Below are 21966 nucleotides of genomic sequence, written 5' to 3'. Positions count from 1 at the left end.
ACTCCTCAAGGCTCAGTCCTTTGCCCCTGGAGAAGATGCAAAGGCACCAATATGAGTCTTTCGCTGAGCTCGAGGGGGATTTTTGGCAGAAATAAATCTGTTCATTCACCTGTACATACATGTACAGACTTCATGTCTGCGTGCAAGTGGAATGTGCTACAGCAAATGTGCTGGGAATGCTGCTCTCAGATTCTTCCGTATGTTAGATTAGTAAGTCAGGCCTATAAGTTAGTCACTGTTGTGCTTTTAGTAAATTCTATAGAATCTTCAGTTAAATTGTTTAAATTAGGCTATAGATTCATTGCTGTTAAGTTTAACTACTGCTAAAACCTTTAGGCCTAAACCGTTGGTCAAATCCAGGGCTAAGTTTGGCAGGGGAGTCCATTCTGAACTCTGTGACTCAATGGGAGGGTCTCCCTTATTCCTTTTGATCCTTACCCTTTCATACTTAACCTTTTTCCCAACCCCAGCTTCCACGCAGATAATTTCTGGTTGATCTTAGTTTTAGATTGATTGATTTTAGATTTTGGTCCAGTTTTTCTCTGTGTGCTTTAATTATCTAGTAAGCAGTAGAGTGAACTTTGCCAACAAATTCTGTCTCACTTTCACTTTTATATTAAACCTGATTTTGCCAATATCTTTGCCAGTGACTCTTTGAGTGACCTAAAACACTCATTTGTGACAAATATTTTGGTCAATTAAAATGAATGTTAGAATTCTGTGAGCACAAAACTTTGCCCTGGCAGATATCCATCCAGCCCAAGTCTCAGTGAAATGTAGGAGAAGGATATCAAGGAGTGTGATAAATATACCATGTGCATATGCAAACATCTTCTATGTTTTATAATAAAACTTGTGCTGCAGTGATGTGTTCCCTGCTCTGGTTTTTCACCCTTCTCCACTGTTAACATAAACTTCTTGTTACCAACAGTTGTTTTTATATCCAGCCAAAAGTAGCCATGGTGACATTTATAAGAAAAAATTCTAATTATCTTCATAAAAGTGGTCTTCCAAGGGCTGCTTTAATACACTTTTTATTTTTTTGATCAATGATTCATGTTGGCTGTCATAAACACGACAGCACAATGCAGGCAAGGATGGACGGAGGAATAAGGAAGAGCACATTGAGAGCTGCAGGAACTGCAGAAGTGAAGATGTTTCAGCTGCAGGAGTGCTGACATTCAAGTGTACACTGCCTCTGTAATTCATATAATTCACCCAACAACAGGTCTGAGAAGAGCAGTAACCTCCTGCAGAGTGGGTGTTCAATGCACATGCCTTTCCAAGGCTGCATGGCAAAGACTGAGTATTAAGAATGTGGATGAGGTACAGAGAGGAAAAGAAAACAAAGATAATTAGAATCTTACCATAGGAAAAAAAACCCAAAACATCTGTGGCCATTCTCCCAACTTAATTTTCGAAACAGAAGGTTAAAGAGTAACTGAGGAACCTGCTCTTGGAATGTTGTTTGTCTTAGTGGCTTATTCATACCATTTGTCCAGCTCTTAGTCACGATGGTCTCATTGATTCTGACATGCACTTTTAAAAAATAGCACGGCACAAATCTCCTTCACATTCCTCCTGGAAACTTCTCTCTCCTAAAACAGCCCTTTGCAGCTGGTGGCTGGTTTTACTGTCAGTTTGCTCCCACCTCCCCACTTGGTTTGCTGCATTCAGCTGCTGACTTTTACTGTACACCGAGATGACGTTGTGGAGGCAGCAAGTGCCTTTTCAAAGGGAGAACAGGCCCTCACAGAACAGCAGCACTGCAGCCCCTGCAGTAAACAGCGTTTGCAGGTAACGGCATTGCATTCAAACAAAACACCCTTGGAGTCCCTGGGATACCATCAGAAAGTCCTGTCACAGCAGAGTGATGGAGATGTCAGGATGGCTGCTCCAAGAGGAGTCACGCTGGAGAAGCCCCATGATCTCCTGTGATGAACTGACTGGCCTGTGATGGGAGAGTGTGAGTAATGTCCACCTGGATTTCAGTAGAGCCACTGCCTCCCAGAAGAACCTCACAGGACCTTTGTCAGAACTGAAGAGACTGAGACAAGCTGCTCCTGGTCAACCTGGAGAAGAGAAAGCCTGGGGGGGTGTCATACCAACCTGAAAGAAGGGTGCAAAGACAAAGCCAGACCCTTTCCAGCAGTGACAGAGCAAGAGCCAACGGGCACAAATTGGAACAAGGGTTTCCCTCTGAATACCAGGGAACATTTTTTCAGTGAGGGTGACCAAGTGCTGGCACAGGTTGCCCCAGAGAGGTTGTGGAGACTCCATCCTTGGAGACAGTAAAGAAATGTCAGAAGTCATCGTGGGCAAGTGGCTTCCAGGTGTTCCTGGTTGTTAAGGGGGTTGGACAAGACATCCTTCAAAGATCCCTTCCAACCTCAACCAGTCTGTGTTTCTGTGAAGGTGCCCTAAACTTGTATGGAAATCAAGAAGGTTCTTTGACCGTGCTTTGAAATTTCACAGGATTTTAGCCAGTGAAATTAGACCAGAATTATCGAGAAGTCAAACTTAAGCATACCTGAGGGAAGCACTTCTCAGGCTCAGCTTCCTCTCATTCCCATTAAGGCCATTAAACCCACGCTCTGGGTGATGGGAAGCAGTGTGGTAGTGGAGAAGGTCCTTGGGTGGGTTGTTTCTAGCATTCACTGCTCCTGAAGGAGATGACTGAGCAGAGCAAACACACCTCAGTGTTGTCCCTCTCGTGAGGGGCGTGGCCACACTCCTGTCCAGGAGGGAAATGACCGGAGGTGCTGTCAGGGAGGGCAGGGGGAAAGGGAGGGAGTGGAGGGGTGCAAGGTGTGTAATGGTTGGGGATCAGGTGGTGAAGGGGTGTGTGGGGGCTGTGAAGCTGAGGGAGCGTGTGAGGGGTGTGAGTGAAGGTGGATGTGCAGGTTTGAGGGTATGTGGGGGGGTCAGGAGGTGTGAGGGGGTGGGTAAGAACAGGGTTGTATGTGGGAGTGAGGTGTGAGGGAGGTGTGGGTTTGGGGTGAGGGGTGTGAGGGGGAGCAAGTGTGGGCTTAAGAGGGTGTGGGACTGGGCATGAGGGGGTACTGGGGGTGTGGGGCAATATTGGGAGTGTGAGGGGGGATGGAAGTGGGTTTAAGGTGATGGGTGTGAGGGTGAGCAGGTGTGGGCATAAGGGGGTGTGGCACTGGGTGTGAGGGGGTATTGTGGGTCTGAGGTGGGATACTGGGGGGGATGTGAGACTGGATGTGAGGGGACGTAGGTTTGAGGTGATAGGTGTGAGGGGGAGCAGGTGTGGGCATAACAGCATGTGAGACTGGATGTCAGGGGGGTGTTAGGTGTCTGAGGGGAGGCACCAGGGTCTGGGGGGGATGTGGGACTGGGTGTGAGGGGAGTATTGGGCGTCTGAGGGGTGTCCCGGGGGTGCGAGGGGGGCACTGAGAGTCTGAGAAGGGCACTGGGATGTGGGGGGGGGTGCTGTGGGACTGGGTGTGGGTGGGGCACGGGGGGTCCGATGGGGTACTGGGGGCGTGTAGGGGCTGTGGTACTGGCCGCGCGGGGGGGCGGGGGCCTGGCGCTGGCCCCCACCCGGCTGTGCCCGCCCGGGACCGAGGGCGGTGCCGGGGGAGGCGCTCGATGTCCCAGTGTTCCCGATGGTCCCGCTGTCCCTCGCTCCCGGCGCTGCGCGAGGAGCGGCCGCTCCATCCCGAGCGCAGGTAACGGCGCTGCCCCGGCAGCGCGGCGGGATGACGGGGTACGGCGTTTGATAGCTGTTTTGTAGCCATTTTAATAGCTTTATCGTGTTTGTGGTGTTAGAGCGTGCGCTGCCACTTCTCCGTAAGTAGTTTCCTTGCTTTTCACCGGCTGTCCCTCAGGGAATTGTTTGGAGCCCTCGGGTTACAAGTTGCGGTGGCAACTTGGGGGGGGGGGGATTGCTGTTGGTGGAGTAGCTTTGGCAGCGTTGGAACGGTAATTTCTTGTTAAATCAAAAGTTATTCATATTTGCTAAATTTCAGCTACAAAAAGAGTTTTTGATACCCTGACTGAGAGAATTTGCCAGGGCTAAGGTGGATGCGAAGAGTCACAGAAATATTTAGATGCTTATGCTCTTTAAGCCTGTAAGCAAGTATTTTTTCAGAGATGAGAATCAATGGCAATTTTACTGGAATGATTCTAGACTCTCTAAACACAACTGTGAGAGCTTGATTAACTCTGAGGGTGCTGAGACACAGACGGCAGAAAATCGGGCTTTCACATTAAAAAGGTGAGGAGCACTTTGCAAGAACTCCTTCATTCATATCACGCATTCATGAAACTGTTGGTTATTTTTATATTTGTCTATATATTCTAACACTGATGTGCTCCTTCCTCCCTCAGTGTTGTGATTATTTTGACTGTTAAATTCAAAAACATGTTTTCATGCTGTGAGGTACCCTGAGCTACTTTGTCTCAGAGCACTTTCCAGGACAATATTACTTTTTGAAAATAAAATTCAGCTCTTCCTAGACAGAAAGAGCATTGCAGGAATATTATTTGTACAAGGACAACAGGAATTTTTGGGTTATCTGAAAGACCAATCCATGATTCAGTATCACACACTGGGTTGCATAGTTCCTCATTCCTTAAACTGCTTTAAAACTTTAAACTGCCTTTAAAGTTTATCTTCACAGGTGAGAAGTGACTGTTTACTTTTAGGAACACATGGAGTCGTTCTGACATTGCAGTTAATTACATTTAGGAATGTTTTATAATTGCAATCTACTGAGCACCCATCTGTGATGTATTATCACAGAAATTACTCTTTTAGGAGGTCTGCTTAGACTGTGGTCTTTCACTTGAGCTGTGAGGTTTTTGGTCCAGTCCAGGTGTGGCACATGTATTCCTAGAGTCAGTGTGGGTCCTGTGAAAGTCTAGTTGCACTTTGTTCCCACAGTGACAATTTTAGGATGACATAGCCCCAGGCACTCTCCTGTGATTAACAGATTCTCCAGATGAAGTCGTAGTTGTCATCTAGCACTCAGGAACATGCTCTGCATAGTATTGTTCCTGTTGTGAATCTGTAACACCTCCTATTGTTTATATAGTGTCTGGTTCTGAAGTATTTGTGGATTTTTTTTTCCCCATTTCATGTATCTTTTTGCACTTTTCTCTGCACAGAAACATTTCAGGCTTTCTCCAGGCAGGTTCGGACCAGGCAACACCATCTACTCCTAACTCTCAAACTTCAGCTGTTGTCTTAGGCCAGCCTTACGCTGTCCTCACTCACATCAACAGTCCTGGTAAAGTCCATGGAAACAGCAAATTTAAGCAACAGGAGGCATTAGATGAGATGTCAGAAAAACAGCCTCACCTTCATTACTGACCTGCTGCATGACCTCAGGTAGCATTATTCTCTTTCCATGCCTGTTTAACATTCAATGTTCTTTTGGCCGTAAAAGGTATCTCTACAGACGAAAAGGCTCTTCCTATGTAAGAAGAGCTATTTGCCATTGCGTAAGTAATGTGAGCAGTTAAGTGTCAGAAGCGCTTTAGATAAATAGGAAAGAAATGTAAAAACACCAAGGACTTCCAGGTAAGTCAAAACCAAGGCAGAACACAATCAGAATTCCAACACGTGTGCTATCTGCAAGATATTTCTCTGTAGTTTGTTTCTGGAAACCTAAGTGTGCAAATTGATTGGATACTTTTAGAAAAGACTTTATAAAAATCTTGTATATGTTACTTGTCAAAAGTATACATAAAAATCCTAACAATGATTTGCACTTCAATGAAAGCTGAGATAGACAGTAGTGCATCCTGTAATTTCAGTATAATGGAGTGAATCCTTAAAGTAATTTCAGTGCAATTACCTTTAAAAAATGTCTTATCAAGACATAGGGGGAAAAGCCCAGCCACCAGTCAAAGTCAGATTTTCTCTCCAGATTTCCAGGGAGGAAATCTGATGCTTTTAGTTTTGCTTGTTGGAGTTTTGGAACAAACTACATTGAGATCATATTTTGATTTTTGAATTCAAAGTAAAATAGAATGAACTTACTGCTCTTCAGTTAATCACCAAAACTTTACTAGTGCTTTCAGTGATGAATAAAAATGAGTCTCTGTTCATTTCCTTTGCAGTTAAACATATTTACTTCTCTAGAAATACACTGTAAATAAACAAATGTAATTTTCATATCCATGTCTACCCTTGTATTGGAATTACTCTGCCAGGTGTTAAATACTGATTTTTTTTTTTTCTCTAAAGGTTTTCCCTACACATAGGTAAGCAAGCACATGTAAGAAGTGTTAGTTGTGTGTATGCAGGTGTACATTCATACAAGGCCTTTTGTTATTTATGCCACATTAAGTTCTTAATTTTTTGTGTGAAATCTCCTGATTTACTTTCCTGCTGTCAAATGTTTCTTTTGTTGTAGAACTGATGCTGTCTGCTCAGGCAGAGGATTGTACAAAAGACTGTCAGAAATAAAAAGGTGACAGCCATACTCTAACCTTCTACAAACGTTGTATTTATATTCAAGTGTTTTTTAAAGTTTGTAATGTATTTTTGAAGTCTAGAGGGTGAGAACACTTTTCTTCTTCTCTTCATACTCTTTTCTCAAAATATGACGGTGTTTGCAGGAGCAATTTGTACAGTTAAACCTTCTCTTTTTTTTTTTTTTTTTTCTGTTTTGTCTTCTCTGGGGGACCTCTTTGCTTTCTATGGAAGGCAGATCTTTTATAGGCCCTTAGAGGGTGTAGGTGAGATGAGCAGGATGATGGAGGTGGTGGAGGTGCCGCCGGAGGGGTATTCCCTGATCAAAGCCGTGTACCAGAGACGCCTCCGCCTCACCAGGCTGTTGATCGATGGGGGTGCCTACGTCAATGAGAGCAACAGCAGAGGGGAGACCCCCCTCATGGTTGCTTGTATGACTGAACACGTGGACTTGCAGAGTGCCAGCAAGGCCAAGATGGTTAAGTACCTGCTGGACAACAAGGCTGATCCGAACATCCAGGACAAATCTGGGAAGACGGCCCTGATGCATGCATGCTTGGGCAGAGCAGGCCCAGAGGTGGTGTCTCTGCTGCTCATGAGCGGGGCTGACCCAAGCCTGCCTGACCACTCCAACTGCTCTGCTCTCGTGTATGCAATAAACTCTGCAGACAGAGAGACCCTAGAGGTTCTGCTCAATGCTTGTAAGGCACGAGGGAAAGAGGTGATCATCATCACCATGGACAAATCTGCATCCGGGAGGCAGGAAACCAGGCAGTACCTGAACATGCCTCCCCCAGAGCTCGGGGAGTGCCAGTACCCAACTGCCTGCACCTCCCCATCGGAAATAGAACCCAGTGAGACTCCAGAGGGACCATTCAGCTTCAGAGAGCTGTATCCTCCACGGGAGGAGGACAGCTTATCTCAATCAGGGTCACTGATGATGAAACCCAGCCCGACACAGGCCCGGTTCAAGCTGACCCATGTGCAGCAGCTGGAGTGTGAGCCTTGGATAAAGTGCTGCCCAGCAGTGTTTCAGCAGAGGAAAATCGCTTCTTCACAGGAACTTCAGAGTATCACTCCCATAGAAAAGCTCTCTTGTAAAGTCAGTGGCCTTGGCTTATCAAAGAGAGTCAACACCAGTCCTCAAAATATTGACAGGAAAGACACTGCTCATGTATTCAAAACCTCTGATGAAACTGGGTCCAGGAAACCACCACCTGACAAGATAAACTATCAGACTCCTTTTGTTGAAGAGAAACATAACCCCAGTGTGATTCCCATGGGTCAGAGTGTCAGTCTGGGACAAATCAGCTTAATTTCAAACCTCAGCGGTTTTTTCAGGAACAAAAACGCAAAACCAGATCGCAACAGTTCTGATTCTCAGTTAATTGCTAGTCTAAGTCCTGCTGCTGCTGCAGAAGACAGTAAGTCAGCAATAGGAAAGAAAGAGATTATTTCTCCATCTCACTCCTTGTTACCAAGTTCTAGAGAAGTTCTGGAGAAAATGCCTTCTGTTACTGTGAAAGGCAGAAATCAGGCTTTCCCAGAAGGACAAGGGTCAGGAGCCTTAGCATTGGATCAGACAAGGCCAGATTTTCTGCCACCCTTGAGTGTGAACCCTTGCCCCCCAGTTCAAGAGATCACTGTCATAAACACAGTTTCTGGGATGATTTCTTGTGGGCAAACACAGTTAGGGCCAGCAGCACCTGCTTTTCCTAGGATGACCAAAAACACCAATCTGCTGCGCAGGAGGCCGTATGAGCAGATTACAGTCTGAGCAGGTTAAGCAATTACTGAATCTTTAATGGGGGATAAGGGGCTACAAACTCTTTGATATGTAAATATTCACTGCACTCCCTGATTGTAATGGTGCATATCACAAAGTAGAGCGAGTCTGTGCTCTGTGCCTTGGGATGAGTCGAACAGCTTAAAGACTACATGAAGACATACTTAATGAATGAGGCTGCTTTCTGCAAACTGAGGAATATTTATTTTCCTGGTTTTCTAAGATTTTCAACTTACCTGTGACAGACTGAACCCACAATGCCTCTTAAGCACTGCAGTTGTAATTGTAGGTTGTAAATATGACTCCTAGATTTTCCCAAACATGTACTCTTTTTGCACCAACAGAGGTCATACACATGGAGTTTGGGAACCTGAAACAGTTGACTGTGATGCTGGACATCAGCCTGACTGTCCAGGTTGTACAATACCCAAAAAACTCAGACACATTAGTGTGCAGGGGCAGGTGTACACAGGCAATGTCTCCTGCTTCTATGACTTCACTCCGTGTAAACAGTTAATAAAAGTCATGTTGCAGAGCTGTGCTGCCCAGGGAATTCCAGCTAAAGACTGGGAGCATGTTTCAGATGCCTATCTGGCCCTGGGGCAGGTGGTGCACAGCTCTGGGGTGCTGCAGGCCAGCACACAAAGCCTGCCAGCCCTGTCAGGAGCCCACAAGGAGCACAATGAGCCCTGAGTGTGACACAAACTGCTCACACTGTCAGTGAGGTGTCTCAGCCACCTGGGGCTGCTCAAGGTTCTGGCCTGCTGGAATCTGCTCCTCTCAGAAAAGGAAGGGTGGGGGAGGCAGAGCCTTTATCTAAACAAGAGTCTGTCACTGTCTACAGTTCTGGACTCCCCCCAAAAGAGATCTCCAGGTCATGCAGGAGCTCTTTGTCCCCAATCACAGCCCTTTTCACCAGGGTACAGATGGTGGGGCACATCAAGTGTTCTTCAGCAAGGGCACTTCACACACAGGCTTGGGAGCTCTGTCCTCCTGCTCAGACAGACCTAAAAAAAGACAATCCAGGTGTGGGGAGGCCTTGGCACAAGTTGCCCAGAATATCCATCCCTGGAAATGTCCAAGGCCAGGTTGGACAGGGTTCAGAGGAACCTGGTCTACTGGAAGGTGTCCCTGCCTATGGCAAGGGGGTTGGAATAAGATGGGCTTTAAGGCCCCTTCCAACCCAAACTGTTCTGTGGTTTTAACGACAAAACTCACCTGGGAGATGGAAATTCACATTTTGCCTAATTTGAAGCAGAGGACTGAATGTCTTAGGGGTAGAAAACACTCCTCTGCAGACTCTAAGCTACTGCATATTTTTTATCATCTCTATCTAAAAATCCATCTTTCTTTGCTTTCCTTTAGTGTTCTACAATTCCAAACATGGCTCTGTCTTTGTGTGCATACCATAGATACTGGTCTGCATTTAGCATTTTAGATCTCATCTTCTAAATATTGAGAAAAAGTGAATGTGTTCTATGTTGTCATAGTTTACAGAAAGTAGTTGTACTGAAATTGTGCCTGTGTAATGTGAATTTCAGTATACTGAAATACTTTTTTTCTGAAAATGCTCAGTCAGTACTATGTCTGCTTGCAGCTTCAAAGTTCACCGAATCTGACATTGCCTAACAAATAACTGTGATGTTATTTAGCTTTGCACTTAGTATATGATAATTTAAAGGGGATGATAAACATGAAACAGTTTAAAGGGGATGATAAAAACAATTTAAAGGGGATGATAAACATAATTCAAAGGGGATGATAAATATACTCTGTGTAAATATCTTTTTTTGGAGTATTTGTTGCCATTCAGGTTCTGCCTTTTCCTTCAGATGTTGTTGGATCAGCCCCTGTGTACATCAGATAGAAGCAGGGATTATGTGGAAATCTTTTTATGACAGAGAAATTACATGGAACAGAGTATGCCAGTATTAACTGGGTACAAATTGGTTCCTACACACAATATATTTTTCAAATGTTTTCATGGCATTAAAAATGGAAATGGCAATTTGTCATTTCTTCATTTCGAAATTAAATATTTGCAATGGAAAATGGATCTTTAAAAACATACAAGTCCTTTTTTAGAAGAAATCTACCATCACCAGGTGTTCTAACTGGTATCTGTGCTGAGGGTATAAAACCCAATTGATGCTGTTTTGATTTTAAAATTAATTATGTATATTGAGACTATTGCTCCCTTAACTGAAAGAGTAATTTTTTCCACAAAATACTTGGACAATGGAGGAAAATGGCAAGTGTCTTGGAAAGGGAAGTTTTTCAGTAGTGTTACCAGTATTTTGTGATTAATTGTGGTGCAGAAATAATGTGAAGGGTTAATATTACTGTTTGGTTTTGCATTACTGTTATAAGTGACCTTCAAAGAAAAGAAGCTTTGTTCTCTTGATGTTGTTATGATGAATAAATAAAAGTTTTTTTTTTCCCCCACCAAGGGAACATGGAAATAAGCACATGCTTTTATTCACCACTCAGTAGATGATGAGTCACTGCCAAAGGTTCTCACTTAGAAGTATTTCTCAGGTTGCCTCTATGCAAGAAAATGGGAACAGTTACTTAGATTTAATCCAATATAGCTCAATTTGTGCAAAGTATAGTGTGAGAGAGGCTCTCTCCACCTGCCGGAAGCTTCCTGTGGTTCCAGTCGTGGAGATGCTCTTGTGCTATCTTTGAAGCCGTTAATCCATGACATTTCCCAGCCACCCCTGATGTTCTTTTCAGTGAAGAACGGTCAGCACAACCGGAGTTTCTAATGTTAGAACCCCTCACTTCCCAAGGCACCCGAGATAAAAAACAACAGACCTTTCAGGTTCCTTTTTTGTCTCTGGGCACAGAAAATACTACAGGCTGAGAGTCTCCCCTTGCTGGTGTTGAAAGCTATGGTTTCCCATCTCTCACCTGCCGGTGAAAAAGCAGCGAAAATCATCTGCTCTTACTCTCAGTCAATGTCACATCACAGTCATAAAGACCTTCAATGTGGAAATTACACACAATGGCAGTGGCACTGACGTGATCAGCGTCCCCATGCGTGTCAGTGACAGCTCCACCCAGGCACACAACTGATGAGAAAATGTATTTTAAATCCACGTGGTAACTTTAGAAAGGCCATTTAAAAATCATGCTAAGATTTTACACTGAACACCAAAGATTTTTTTTTCTAATTGTACACAGGCCAGTTTATTCTCCAAATTCCTGAAATCCAGACACAGAACCAAGTACCAAACATTTTTAATTCCCCAACACTGTAACTTTTTTTTTCCCTTAAAGAAAAGGATGGGACTATTCAATCACCAAGTTATTAAATGAGTTATAAAGACTCCTAGTGTAATTTCAGCTTTAATTTGATGGTTTGAATTGAAAAAAAGGATGAGTTTTGTGGGGGGGTTTTTGTTTTTTCGAATGAATGCTGAAGAGGGAGATGTGGAGAACATCAGATGGAGCAACACATTTGAAAAATGTGCCTTTGGGGGCATTTTCTTTCATTCCACAGTACATTTAAACAACCAGCAAATAGCTTGTGCTTTGCTCCCATTGCTTCTGTGTCATGACAGGACACAGCTGGGTCACTGTGCAGGACACAGTGACATCTCTCTTCTGTACCGTGTTATTTTATCTGTTTACTAAGGTCCTTCAAATTCACAGAGAAACAGAAAGCTAAAAGTGCACTTGCAGTAAATTACCAGTGTTAGTATAATACAAGGAACAGATCCCTGACAGAAAGTAAAAGAAAAAGAAATAAAAAGACAGCTACAGCTAAAACAACACAGACTGGCTCCCCCACCAGAATAAAACCTGGCTTCATCTCACCATTACTGTCTCACTGCAGCCTCACACATAAATCGTTTTATTTTAGGAGAGCATTTGAATAAACACAGAGTAAGAAATTCAAATGAATTTATTTATGTGCAACTCAGACCAGACTGACATAAACAAGTCCACATGGAACTAGCAGAGATCTATGGGTAAAAAATACATACAGAAATTTAGATATGTAGGAATATCCATACAATTCACCACATAGCCAAACTCTTCTGTCTTCACAAGAATGCTTCATAGAACTAATTCCTAGCATTTGTTTAATCTAGTTTTACATGACTTAAATAAATTGCCTACATCAATTTTCCTGGTAATCCAGATCATGTCTTCTTTTAATTTTATCTGAATATCCCTGTTTATTCACATCCACAGATATTACTCAGAGATATATCTTCCTTAAAAATACTTCTAGCAATTGCTGATGTTTTTTATTCAATAGTTTACTGATTTTTAACAAATCCCAGTACTTCAGGTGGGAACTGGTCAATGGGAAAAAGGTTTCTAAATAACAGAAAAGTCTGTCTGTGTAGACCCAAAACCGCCAAAACACTGAGAGATGAAATCCCTTAAGTCAATGAATGCAACTGCCTGCAACAAACTGTGGCTGAAAAATAAGTACTTCTCCCAATCTCATTAAAGGAATCACAGTTGCAAACCTGACCCTTTGGTGGTTATGGCCACTCATTTTGCCTGGTGGAATAAATTAAATTAAGTACTTTGTTTAACTATCCCAAGTACAACCAGATAGTTTCTTCCTTATATGGAAAAATTTTTGCTAATTTTACCCACACATACCTTAGTAGGTAACGAAAATGAGGAAGGCTCTACTCCTCAATAACACAGAACAATTATTAGATGGAGCTGTCAAAGGAGCCATTGGTAACAGCAGGGAGTCTTGGATTTTAGTGACTGTGTGAAATCACCATGTTTCAAAATTTAGGATTAGGAAATGTAACTAATTTTTCTATCACAGTTGTACCAGGGCTATGTAAGAACCAAAAACTGCTGTAATTAACTTCAGCACTAAGAGTTGTGTTCAACATCCATATCAACCCAATTCCCACAGGAACCATGTGAGAGGAATGGGAACAGGAGGACAAGAAGACATGGCAATCCCTGCTCAGGGCATCAGCTTTTACCCAGAAATCAAAACCTCCTCTGACACTGTGTTTTTGTTTGTATTGCTTGTAATGTCTGGCAGAGGCAACAACGCACAGCTGGTGCCTCAGTCTGAGTGAATTCTGAGGGCTGTAGAAGCAAAACGGGCAAAACAAATGGTTTAAATGAAGCAGGTCAGGCTCTTCCTGCAGTGGTCAGCAGGGTTTTGGCTTTTCTCAGAGGGAACTTCCACTTGTGAAAATTTGTGAAGTCCTGTCAGTTAAAGGGATGCAGAAAAATCAGGACAACGCAGAAAATACCTATGATCACAGAAATTAGCTGTTTTTGCTGCAATCACTGATCTCTCTGCAGCTCCTTGGCTCTCTGGCTGCCAGAGACATGGCAGGGGAACATCTCACACACAAGTTCTGAGATTCCAAGCCCTTGAGAGAGGCACCAGCACTGCTCTGTCACAGCTCAGCTCTCTGACTGTGCCCGATGTGCTCCTTGCCAGGACCCCTCCCTGTGCTCCGGGCCAGGTCGGGATCACCCCTAGGGCTGGCACAGCCCCTCCTGCAGCCCCCTCCCCACTCCCACTCAGCTCTGATGGGGCACAGTGACCACAGGACACAGGACTCCACCAGGGCTAACTCAGTACAAACAGCCCTTCTCCCTTTCTGGGATGTGGAGCCCCCAGGATCCCACCTGGGGAGGAGGGAACACTGAAGAAGGCACTGGATTTCTGTTTGAGAAGCCTTTCCCCCAGTGTTGTACAAAATCTCCTCGAGTAACCAGAAGTGTGCTCAATATGGCTTCTCTGGCAAGGAAAATGCATTTCTCTGAACAAGAAATCCTCACATTTGAAAGAAATTACAATATAGAGCATTGTAACGTCAGGCATTGCCTGATTTGCATTTACTGTTCTATTCCAATGGCTTTTTTGAATTCAGAATTTTGTGGCTCGAAAATGTCATAATAAACCCTACTTTTATCAAAGTTTTCTCGGATGGATAGCAAATCCTCTACAGAATATATGTCGTCCTTTCCTGTCCAAACAGTGAGGCTGTACCTACATGCAAAAAAAAGGGAAAACAGCAAAAGAGAAAAAAGCACATAAATCAGAAAGACATTGCACTAATAAGCTCCTAAAAAATATTCACAACAATGATATCTCAATTTTAATAATGTAATTAAATACAAAAAATTGCAACCTCTAGAACAAGTTATCTGTGTGAGTGTTCTGCCAAAACAAGCAAGTAGTTAAATAAAAAATCTTGGGCAGATATACAGCAAAGAAATTACCAGGCTGAGCATTTAAGCTTTGACAAAGTAATCAATAGTCACAGGCTGAGCTGCAGAACAGGAAATAGGATGCAATCCCAGACGTGGGTGATTGTCATGCTCTGTTCTGTCGCCTCAGTGATGTGCAGTGATGACACCTGATTAACTGAATTGTCATTAATTGCATGTAACTTTTCAAAAAAACTGAAAATCTCCACAATATCAACCACAGTTAAAAGCATTACTCTCCACAATCTCCTCATGACATATACTTAATGTTCCCCTTTGTATAATAAAACCGTATTAATTTAAAATATGGGTAAATCAGAATTTAATTATATGTCAGTAAACCTGGCTCAGGAATTTCTGTCTTCTAATCATGCCACTAAAAAATCATGACTTTTATTCTAAGGTGAAAGAGAAAATCCTAATATTTCAGTGGGAATACTGCTTGTATCCAATGTGGATATATTTGAGACTGGCACAATTTATAAGACATATTCTTAATGCAGTAATATTGTGATATTAATTCTTACTGTAGGTAATGAAAAAGAAGCTTTTGGAAACTTATTATTTTACAGAAATTAATAGTGACCAATTCTGTCAAATGAAACAAACAATGTGAGAGCTGAAGGAATTAAAGAACTGAAAGGGAAAATATTTCCAATGTCACTGGAATAAGTGTGTTGTATTTAATTTAACAGCTGTGTTTATATCAGGACAGGTGGGAATAGAGGCCCCCAGACCAACCTGTCTGACTGCTGGATCAGCCAGCGGAGAGTAGGGAGGGAGCGTGGCACTAGCACGGCCCTGACAGGGAATGTCACGGGCTGGGACAGGGCCTGGCACAGCTGAGACATCTCCTCCACCATCTCCCAGTCGTACCCTGCAGGGAACAACACTGGACTGAAAAACCCTGCACAAACAACCCCCACCCAACCCAGAGCTTGACAGAGTGATTCAGCTGTGACACAAAATGAGCAAAGTCAGGGACCGGCGAAAATCGTGGAATTCTGAAAGGAAATTTCCATATGGTTCTAAGAAAAAATAATCACAGAGGAGAAAGGTAATATTAATGGGAAAATAAACTGATTATTAAAATCTTCCTCTGCAGTAGCTGCACTATTATTTCACATACAGCTACAGAACGTGACATTTTTAAATTCGCTGCCACTGACTCCAGTATGGACTCATCTGACATTGACAGGGACCCTCTAGAAACAAAAACAGGAAGGAAAAATTAGGGAAAAAATTTGAATGAATCCCATAGGACTGAGTTATACACAAACAAAGTACACAAAACATTCTGCACTTAAAAAAATGCAAACATCAAGCAATCTAAAACACTCCAAGTGCCTCTGCTGAGATTTTTACAAGCACTGCAGCTACCTAAAATAAGATTTAACTGTTCTTTTGTTTCCACAGGTTATGAAAATCTTACAAACAACAGTTAAAAATTTTTTCTCAATTACTCATATGCAATGTGTGACTGGAAAGAATAAAAAAGCACCAAATATTAAAAAAATAGTCTTGTTGGACAAACAGCAACTTTTAGTTGAAATCAGTCAAATGAGCTGTTTTTCCCAAGTCTTCCAGCATACCCTTAATTAGTATTACCATAAACTGAAACCTAGAATGGAGAGAACATTAAATTAATTTTAAAATGTCACTCAGTATTTCCAATGTATATTTCCACCAACTTTTTCCTGCGCTGAAAATATTTGAGAGAAAGCACTGAACAGTTTAATAAAATTACTCTGCATCATATAGCAAAATACTAAATCTTGCTAAAGAGTAATTAGTAATTGGAACAGTGTATAATTTTGCCCTGGTGGCCAGAGACAATGCTGGTAGGGACCCTGCTGATCATAATAAGAATTACAAGAAAGAGGACTACTGTGAAAAAGACCCAAAAATAATGAAAACTGGAAAATTCACTGCAAAAATTCAATTATTCAATAGAAATGAAGACAAGGTTAACTAACAATTAGATTTCAGTGATCAAAAGAAGCACAGACAGGGTTTTAAATTTCTGGATAGTCTGTTCTTCCTCAGGACACATGCCAGAATTCCAATTACCAAACCAATCCTCCAAGGATTCAGGGAGAGACCTACCTGAAACAGGGGCTGAGGGGTTTGTCTCCCGAAGCTCCTCAGTGCATAAGAATGAGTTGAAGAACAAAAGAGTTTATTTTAACAACAAAAAGATGAGATTTTTACGCAGTCCAGTTGCCAGTCCAACACTGAGGTAATTGCAGGATCACACTGCATCTCACACACCAGCAAAGAAAATCATTCTCATGTCATTCACTACGAGTTTCAAATAGAGGATGTTGCAGAGCTTGTGTTGAGTCAATTAAGAGACAAATGTGAAGAAAAGCAGCCGTGCAGGGTGAGGCCTGGCTAGAGCTATGTACCTTGCCCGTGGTGGTGGCCATGCCAGCCTGTGGTCCAGCCCAGGGATAGGGTGATGTCGGGGAAGGTCGAGGTGATGGTGCTGAGGATGCTCTGAGCGTTCAGCACCGGGCGGCTCCCACCAGGCCCCGCCAGGATGTCCCCGTTGATCCACACAGGTCTCCTCAGCTGCTGCTCCACCTGCCCCAGCAGCTCCAGGGATGGTCCCACGGCGTCCATGCTGTGGAGGATCACCAGGGGAACCAGGGAAGGTAGAGCATGTTACAGAACGGGTGCGTTACTTAACCGTCCTCCTCAGACACTAAGCGAATGCTGACGACCCTCTGCCAGCAGGGACTTGTCCTACACCTCTCAGGCTGCCATTCTGCCACACCCCTGCTCCCAGAACCTCCTGGTGTCACCTCACAGCCCCCCAGGCTTGTCACCTCTTCGTCTTGAAGGGTGCTTGAAAAGGGTTTTAAAAAAGGAAGCTACTGCAGGCTCCAACACTTCTGTTTAATGAGACCTGTAATCCATAGATACTGTAAATATATTTATTTATATATATTCCTGTGGTTTATATCCAAGGGGTGAAAGTAATCTCTTCCAACCTCAGCCACACTCAGCATTGCAAAGATTTTATCACTATTTCAGATCCAGACTGAAAGTTACCTTCACGCCTTTGCAAGCCAATCCACCCATACTAAGAGAATAAAAAACCCCAAACTGAACATTTTCAGGCAACTAAAAGAGTGAAAGGACACCCATTTGAGCACTTTATGCCTCGTCATGATTTTCCCTACAGTTCAAAAGTGTGGCAGCACAGAAAATCTGCCTGTCAGACGTTCACCCCACATTTAATTATTAAATTATTAAATATCAGTTGTCATTATTTGAGCAACCAGTGCAGCACACCTTGTAAGCATTTAACAAAATCCAGAGTCATGTATTCTGACTGTTCTTTCCAACCAAAAGACAAAGCACAAGTAGCTTTTCTACCTCTATCCCATCAAAACTTTCAAAGCACCAGTACTCTGGAAGAGAAGGAGATGTGGAACAATGGGGAAAAGGAATGAATGCCAGGAAAACCTTTTTTCTCTTACAGTACATGAATTAACACTCTATAAAACGTTCAGGAATTTAAAATCATTATAGTCGGAGCTCTCATATTAGGTCAGCTCTAAAGCCAAAAACTGGCCCCTGAGCTGCTTGCATTGTTTCCTCTGAAAAGTCATTTTGTATATTTTAACTTTTGTATAGTGGCAGGAATTCGACCCAGTTTTTCCAGCTGAGATAAGCTCAAGTCTTACAGGAGAAAAATTAGTGACGGTCTGAGTTAATGTGTGGGCTTCAGCATTTCTTGCACTGTCTGAGGCCAGGACAGTTCACATCTGTCAAGGACAGTGAAGAGCCTTCCTTTGTACTACAAAGTATAAGGTATTGTAGAGAGAAAAAAGCCCAAAGCAGCATCTCTTGAAATAAACAACAACACAGAAAAAAAACCCCAAAGCAAACATCAAATTCTGTTATCACTCATTTGACTCCATCTGCACTGTGTAATGTATTTTTAAATGCTTTTATACAACTAGACTTTTATAATGCAACATACTTTTAAAAGCTTTTTTCAAATCACTGCAGTTGGCTGTAAACTCCTCATGGAAAAACAAAAAGTAGGTGGTTTTAAAATTAATTTAAACAATAACTAAAATAGAAAAAAAATCCCCAAACCCACAAGAAATAAACCCAGATGCCTACTTTGCTTTACTCTCTTCTCTGCCCAGACGGACATACACAGATTCTGTAACAATAAACTGATTTAGCCTGCCCACATATTTTGCATTTTTGAGAACTTTTACACAAAAATAGTGACTGTGTTACACAGAACAACAGGCATAAATCACATTTTACAACTATCTGTTGGAGTTTTTTGCATTTTTATAGCGTAGTGAGGCATTGATGAAGCTCTTTGCAACTTGCTGCCAAAACAGACTTTGAATATGGAAATTCAGACAAAGATGAAGTCAGGAGCTGCAGAAGTGAATGTCTGGAAATCACAGCTTACTTCCAAGGCTATCTCATGGGGTTTTCAGGTGTATTCTCCATTCAAGACAATGAAACAGCTAATGGCTAAATTCTGAATGAACTTCTGAAAATCTAATTAATAAATCAGGCCAAAGATAGGAGCCTTCCAGAGGGATACCACCATTTCCCTTTTCCCAACGGAAAAAGTCTGCCCGAAGTAACTAAAAAAATATTATTTGCAGTTCAAAACACTTTCAAAACTTTTATTCTTGTGATGCATTTATTAATAGGGATGATGTTTCCTCATTCCTTGCTTAGGAAGGAATGCATCACACAAAATGGCACAATAGGAAAAAGTCTGGTCAACCATCACCTGTAAAATTGTTAACCAGTAAGATTGCAAACAACATAAAAATCTTTTTGTGGAGATACCTCTTAAAATCCAGCTTGATGCCTTTATTGGTGTTGACCATCTGTGTCAGCCACTCCTGCAGTGTGATGTCACTGTCTGTGTCAGGGGGGTGAGCCAGGATCGGGTCTCCCTTCCCTCCCTCCCCACCACGGAGGAGAACATCAGCTTCTACCATGTGCACATTGCCTGGGGAGGATAAAAATTGAAGCTCTAAGGTGCAAAACCAACAGTTTCAGTGTCTGCTTCACAGAAACAATTACTCAGCAACTCTTCCCACACCAGCCTCTGTTCACTTACTCCACACAGGCCATCCCCAGTGGGAACTGCTGTCTGTGACATGAAAGATACATTTCTCTGGTTGCTTAACTCACGAACTCTTTAAAGATTTACAGGTATGTGAAAATTGATTTCTGTAGATACATTTGGCTGAGTAATCACATGGGGGGTTTTTCATCAGAGAAACAGAGAAATGGACATCCAGCATGTGAATCCACTCTTGTTAAATTTCAAATCTTTTCCTCTCAAAACAGGGTTCCAGACAGATACTTTCAGAGTAAAGATAAGCACAGGATTTAACACTGGCAGAGACTGAGCACTCCTCTTGTCTCATTCTCAAACATGACCTGCCCATCTCAGTCAAAACTTAAAAACAAGTCAGCCAGCCAGGAAAACGAGAGCTGAAATACAAGACAGGCGAATGGGAGTCTTAGGAATGCTGCAAGCTCTAGAAAACAGCTTTATATAACGAGTCTGGGCAGTGCTACCAGCTTTGCAGAGAATCAAATACATACAGTTCCTTAGACTAGAATACTAATAAAAAAGCTAGTCATGATATTCAAGAGAAGGCACATTACATATGGAATTACATAAATATTTCCCAAATATTCATATAAATTCACATAAAATTCCCTGCTGCCCAGACTGGGGCATCACGGATTTTCTCATTCTACAACTCCCAGACAGGAGGGTGGAGCCAGTGGGAGTTGGGTTCTGCTCCCAGGAAACAAGGGACAGGACAAGGGGAAATGGCCTCAAAGCTGTACCAGGAAAGGTTTAGTTTAAGCCTTGGAAGGGGCTGTCCAGGGAGGTGCTGGAGTCCTCATCCCTGGAGGTGTACAGAAGGTGTGAAGATGTGGCATTTGGGGACACGGTTTATTGGGTCCGGCGGTGCACTACGAAGGCTGGATGCGATGGTCCTGGGAAGGCTTTTCCAACAGTAATGACTGAGCAGGGCAGGAAAGAGAAAGGAGAAAGGAGAAAGGAGAAAGGAGAAAGGAGAAAGGAGAAAGGGGAAAGGGGAAGGGTTGGCAGGGCCAGTCCCGCACTCACTTCGCGCAGCCGCGGCCGCCCGGGCCCTGCTGTTGGCGGCGTGGAACCAGCGCACGGCGGCCCCGTCCCGCGCCGTGATGCGCCCGGAGCGGAGGAAATGGTCCACGGGCCACTCGCTCCAAGAGCCTGCGGGGACATGGGGATCCCTCAGCACCGCCCGCACGGGAGGACACGGCGGGACCCTCAGCACGGCCTGGAACCGGCCCAGCCCCGCCTGGGCTCCTCTACCGCGGGGCCCAGGGCGGTGGAGCTCCCCTGTCTCCGCTCCTCACTGGCGGCTGATGGAGCCCCTCTCCCCTGTCCCCGCTTCCCGAGGACCGAGCCCGCCCACGCCGCCGCCATCGCTCACCCGCGGTCCCGCTCGCCATGGCCCGGCCTATCCCGCCCCCCCGCGGGGCCGTTCCGGCACCGCCGCCGCCGCCACAGCGGGGCGGGACCGGGGGGGCGGGGCAGGGCAGGTTTAGGAAGGGAAGGTTTGGGAAGGGAAGGAAAGGGACAGCACGTCCGGGGCAGTAGCCCGGGGTCGACAGTGTGCCTGCAAAACGGGGAATATTTCAACGTTACTCTAAATCAGGATGTTCTCTGCTGTTTGGTCTCCACGTACTTTCCTGATCAGCAAGGAAAGAGACCTGGGACAGGCAGCAGCTGCATCCCTTACAGGCGGACATCCTGGAACTCACCAGCCGTAAGGGCGCAGTAAAGGATGTCCGCAGGGCAAGAGGTCACAGTCGTAAGGTGCGCCAGGGAAGGCTGTACATTAGCAGGAACTTCTCTCTGGAAAGGGTGGTCAGGCATTGGAAGGGGCTGCCCAGGGAGGTGGTGGAGTTCCCATCACTGGAGGTGTCCAAGGAACGACTGAACGTGGCACTCAGTGCTCTGGGCTGGGTGACAAGCTGGAGATCAGGCACAGGGTGGACTCGATGGTCTGGGAGGCCTTTTCCAACTTGATTTGATTCTGTGTGAAATGAAGATGTTAACGTGTGCCTACGTACACGTTGCTAATTGGCAAAATACTCAAGGTCTGTGTATCCTATGGCTTTACTGTGTTCATTATAATACTAAAACCCACACTTACAGGCCAAAAAAGACCCAGCCCAGGTGCAGACCCCTCCCCTGAGCACATGCAGAAGTTGGCTGGCATTGTGTAACCTGTATGGAAACGACCAATTAATCCTGATAGAGGGGCTGTGCTTGGGAAGTTACTAATTCTGGATTTCTGTGTATAAATGATGGCACAGAAAGGCCAGTTGTTGTGCTGGATTTGTGGAACACACTGCGAACCCGTGGCCTGTGAAGTTCTGAAATAAATATTCAGTGTCTCTCAGGTACGTAATTATTGGCTTGTTGCACACCAGATGACAAATCAGA

At 43.9% G+C, this 21966-nt stretch overlaps 2 protein-coding genes across 10 annotated transcripts; one reads left to right on the top strand and one right to left on the bottom strand.

Annotated features, from left to right (window-relative positions):
* The first annotated feature begins 3590 nt into the window (after window positions 1-3590).
* ANKRD34B (ankyrin repeat domain 34B) lies at window positions 3591-10671 on the top strand. Of its 6 annotated transcripts, none has more exons than XM_027634533.1 (2): window positions 3591-5356; window positions 6680-10671. In XM_027634533.1, exons 1-2 carry the CDS (start codon window positions 5301-5303, stop codon window positions 8220-8222), a joined length of 1599 nt encoding a protein of 532 aa, XP_027490334.1. In that variant the 5' UTR covers window positions 3591-5300; the 3' UTR covers window positions 8223-10671. The 6 variants fall into 6 exon arrangements, with proteins under 6 accessions (XP_027490334.1, XP_027490335.1, XP_027490332.1 ...); XM_027634534.1 differs by having other exon boundaries at window positions 3592-5356; window positions 6684-10670; XM_027634531.1 differs by having other exon boundaries at window positions 3592-3813; window positions 5134-10669.
* An 833-nt stretch (window positions 10672-11504) lies between these two features.
* Window positions 11505-20969, bottom strand: FAM151B (family with sequence similarity 151 member B). 4 transcript variants are annotated; one of them, XM_027634535.1, is made up of 7 exons: window positions 20871-20969; window positions 20599-20724; window positions 19290-19455; window positions 16859-17110; window positions 15548-15655; window positions 15192-15327; window positions 11505-14229 (listed from the first exon to the last, which is right to left on the bottom strand). In XM_027634535.1, exons 1-7 carry the CDS (start codon window positions 20938-20940, stop codon window positions 14152-14154), a joined length of 936 nt encoding a protein of 311 aa, XP_027490336.1. In that variant the 5' UTR covers window positions 20941-20969; the 3' UTR covers window positions 11505-14151. The 4 variants fall into 4 exon arrangements, 3 of the variants coding, with proteins under 3 accessions (XP_027490336.1, XP_027490338.1, XP_027490337.1); XR_003526214.1 differs by having other exon boundaries at window positions 14119-14229; window positions 15580-15655; XM_027634537.1 differs by lacking the exon at window positions 15548-15655.
* Window positions 20970-21966: the final 997 nt, after the last annotated feature.

This window comes from Corapipo altera, unplaced genomic scaffold, assembly GCF_003945725.1.
Source record: "Corapipo altera isolate COAL_440 unplaced genomic scaffold, ASM394572v1 61411, whole genome shotgun sequence".
NCBI classification, from domain to species: domain Eukaryota; kingdom Metazoa; phylum Chordata; class Aves; order Passeriformes; family Pipridae; genus Corapipo; species Corapipo altera.
Note: the sequence above shows the minus strand (reverse complement) of the source record. Positions and strands in the feature narration are given on the sequence as shown.